The sequence below is a fragment of the Centruroides sculpturatus genome, unplaced genomic scaffold (assembly GCF_000671375.1).
Source record: "Centruroides sculpturatus isolate CEXI.00-Female unplaced genomic scaffold, Cexi_2.0 scaffold1550, whole genome shotgun sequence".
Classification (NCBI taxonomy): Eukaryota; Metazoa; Arthropoda; class Arachnida; order Scorpiones; family Buthidae; genus Centruroides; species Centruroides sculpturatus.
This window is the reverse complement of record NW_019385857.1, coordinates 126,490-129,991: the sequence shown is the minus strand read 5'-3', so window position 1 is coordinate 129,991 and position 3,502 is coordinate 126,490. Positions and strand designations below refer to the sequence as shown.

Below are 3,502 nucleotides of genomic sequence, written 5' to 3'. Positions count from 1 at the left end.
GGGAAATTGAATTTGAAAAAATAATAATAATTTCAATAGAAAATAATAAAAATCTAACAAAAGTCTAGACGTTTTTGTCAACTTGACAAATTGACAACATCTGTAACCTCCCAGCGTATACTTTGCGAACTTCTATTGGTCGATAGAGTAGGTGGGAACGTTACGAGTCGAACAGACAGCCAGTCAGGATGGTGAAGAGTTGTTACTGCTGTAGAAGATCCACACGTGGTCGGGATCACATCTAACGATGAACGAATCGGCCTTTCTCTGAACGTTATGAAGGTGAGTTTTGTAGTTATAAACCACCTCAAATTTTTAACTCAAAAAGTATAAATTTCTTTTTTAAATGTAATTAATTTAATCTGTAATTTCGATTCGTTAATTTCGCGTATCATCGATTAACAGTAATTATTAATTATTATTGTTATTATTATCACGCGAATTCGTGTTAAATTTTAAATTTAGGTCACTGTTTATTAATTTTTAACTGCGAAAATTTATAATTTATTAGAATTTTTAGTTAATTTAAACGTAAACTTAGCCTTAAGCATTGATTTTCAAACTAAATTTCATTTTTTTTTAAATATTTAATGATGCAATTTAATAATTAAAAGAAATTTTATATTAAAAAATCTACTCACTGCACTCCAAACTGAAAAGTTGTTTGGTATCGAAGATATTTGAAGTTGTGGACTTTTACAAATGAATTTTCCTGAAATTAATGCTAGTTGCTGAGGTTTTGTAGGCGACTCACAAACCGATATGCTATGTCTTCTTTCTAATCTGTGACCTAAATAAAAGGGGGGGTTTTTAGTATTTTTTATTTATTAAAAATTAAAGAGTAGTTTCCAAAATTTACTTTGTTGCCATAATGTGCTTGGTGGTTTAATGGTTGTTACATTATCTGTTTGATGTGTAGTTGCAGTTTTCTCGGTTGTAGGCGTTACAGGAAAATCGGGATCGTCGTCGTCGTCATCAAAACTCGGTGTTAAGGAGAGAGATAAATCAGCCTTAATTAAACGTCTTCGAGGCTGAGGCGTAATGTCGTTATCATTTAATTTTGTTCTAGACGTTTCCACTGTGATTCAAAAATAATCTCGTTATTATTCAATAAAATGGAAAGGAATGAAATATCGCTTTTATTTTCTAAAATCATCACCTGTTTCCTCCCTGTTTCCGGTAGGACGGAGCGTATGCTGTTGACGGATGGAAGCCATTAGTTTCTCGTATAGAGTAGGCTGTTTCGGTGGAGCGGGAGCTAATTTTCTTTTTGATACCTGTAAATATTTATTGCTCTTTATACTTCTTTGCATTTTAAAATCGATTAAAATATAAATGAAAACGTACGGGAACCAACGGTGGTCGAGATCGAATAAACTCTAAAATCAAGGCATGGGCATCTTTCTTCACTCTCGGAGGTATATCACCATTGACCTAGATTATAGAACTTATTAATAATTTTATTGAAATTTACAGTGAAGTAACAGAAATATACCAACCATAATTTTATTTAGTTTATATCTACGAGAACGTATGTCATCTAATAACATTTCGTAAGGAGTCAATTCGAATTCGATGGGCTGAGGATTAAGATCTCTCTCCACTTTTCTTAATTTTACACCTTGGCGCAATTCTCTGATTACTTGCATCCATAGACCCGCCTAAAAGACAGGTTATAAGTTAGTATATATTTTAAAAATATGGAGATAAAATCTTAATAGCCATTTTGTTTTTTTACCCAATCTTGAAATTTCAAGTTATCTAAATTTGATTCTCCATCAGTTTCAACCAAAGCGTGCTGTCTCAGTTCTTTAGTACCTGCTGAAATTTTTTCTAGAAATGTAGATAATTCTAACACTTCGGCTACCAGAGCTCGACACACTGCTTTGTAATGGCCGTCCGCCTGACCAGGACACGCTAAACGATTGGCACATATCTTGAAAAGAAAAATAATAAATTTTATGTTAATAATAAGATCTACTTTAAACTATTAAAAATTTTAAAGAAATCTTATCCATCTGTACTTCACGAACTATAATTATTTTTAAATACTAAGCTATCTTGAATATTAATTTCACGCCTGTACGCATCTTCTAATTAGGCTCATAGTTTTAGAGGATTTTGATATCCAACACAATGGGATTAAAGGACAACATTTATTTTAAAAAATGTTGGAGAGAGATATTTAATTCCTTTACAAAAATAATTTTTATTTTATAATTTATGTTCTTTTAAGTATCATTTTTATTTAGACGTGGAAACAATCTTCTATTAAAATGGTTTAAGCTGTTGTAAAAAAATATCCCCCCCTTCTAAATTAATATAAATGAGCTTTCAGTATAAATATCCTCGGGACGAGTTTTGTGTCATAAGATACGAATAGGATACAGTAATGTAATCCTATAATATATGCAGAAATATATTATTCTCGTAAGCTTTTCATCCAATTTAATCTGGAATCATAAATTTTAAAGAAATTCTGACATATTTTTCGTTAAAAATATAAATTTATAAGAGCTTTTAAAGTTAGTTTGTCTTATATATATATTTTTTTCTTTACAGAAAGGAAACTTCTGTTTACCAAACCCATTTTAAATTGTTTTTTTGTGAAGACATATTTGAATAATTACGTTCGATTTAACAAAATGTTAGTTAGTTACATAGTTATAATTATATTTGTAACTAAGCAACTACGTTGTTAACATTTTTTTTTCTTTAATTAAGGAAAAACTTCAACAGCAAACATAATTATAGTGGCATCAGTTGGTTACAATGTTCAACTAGAAAACAAAGAAAATGGCATTTCAGTTCTGCGAGAAGCAACATCGTGTAACATATTTCAACACTAACTGATCTAATCATGAAACATGTTAACTTTCCCTTATAGAATATAAAATTTAACTATAAAGTTTTCTTCTGGTAGGGCGATATGAAAAAAAGAAAAAAAAAANAAGAACGTCTGAAGTCAACACTGTACAGTACGTGGGGCCCCCTAATTCAAATTTGCCTCGGCCCCGTGAAACTGTAACCCGCCACTATTTAACCTGTACATCGACAATACAGTTTAAATATTTAAACATTCAGTAACCGAGTTAAATTTATTAAAAGATATTGATAATCTTTATTATTCTAGCTTCTTCGCGGTAATGAGTTTAGATTATGCGAGGCCCTAAACAAGCAGGACCTTTATGCAAGTGTACTGTATATAATATAATGAGCAATTATTACACGAGTTCTAGGATCCTATCTAATAGTACTGAATAGGATCTTAAAACTCGTATATTAGTTCTAGGATCTTCTCTAGAAGTAGAAAATATCCTAGAACTATTATACAAGTTGTTATCTGGTATCGATGATTCATTCGTGAGTGAAGCCTCTGAAAGCACGAGGCCCTAGGCAAAAGCCCCTTTTAGTCTGCTTGTAATGTTAATTTCATCAAAACTATGGGTTTTTAGTTTAATATAAACTGTTATTTTAGTAGTAAGTTTATTACTTAGTTAAG

At 30.9% G+C, this 3,502-nt stretch overlaps 1 protein-coding gene across 1 annotated transcript; it reads right to left on the bottom strand.

Moving 5' to 3' along the window:
• Window positions 1–520: 520 nt before the first annotated feature.
• LOC111642555 (protein spire homolog 1-like) lies at window positions 521–1,978 on the bottom strand (the record flags this gene model as incomplete). Its single annotated transcript, XM_023388912.1, has 7 exons — window positions 521–562; window positions 642–790; window positions 860–1,078; window positions 1,160–1,277; window positions 1,348–1,434; window positions 1,500–1,661; window positions 1,739–1,978. Coding segments are annotated over 7 exons (1,017 nt in total), but the record flags the coding sequence as incomplete, so codon positions are not given.
• Window positions 1,979–3,502: the final 1,524 nt, after the last annotated feature.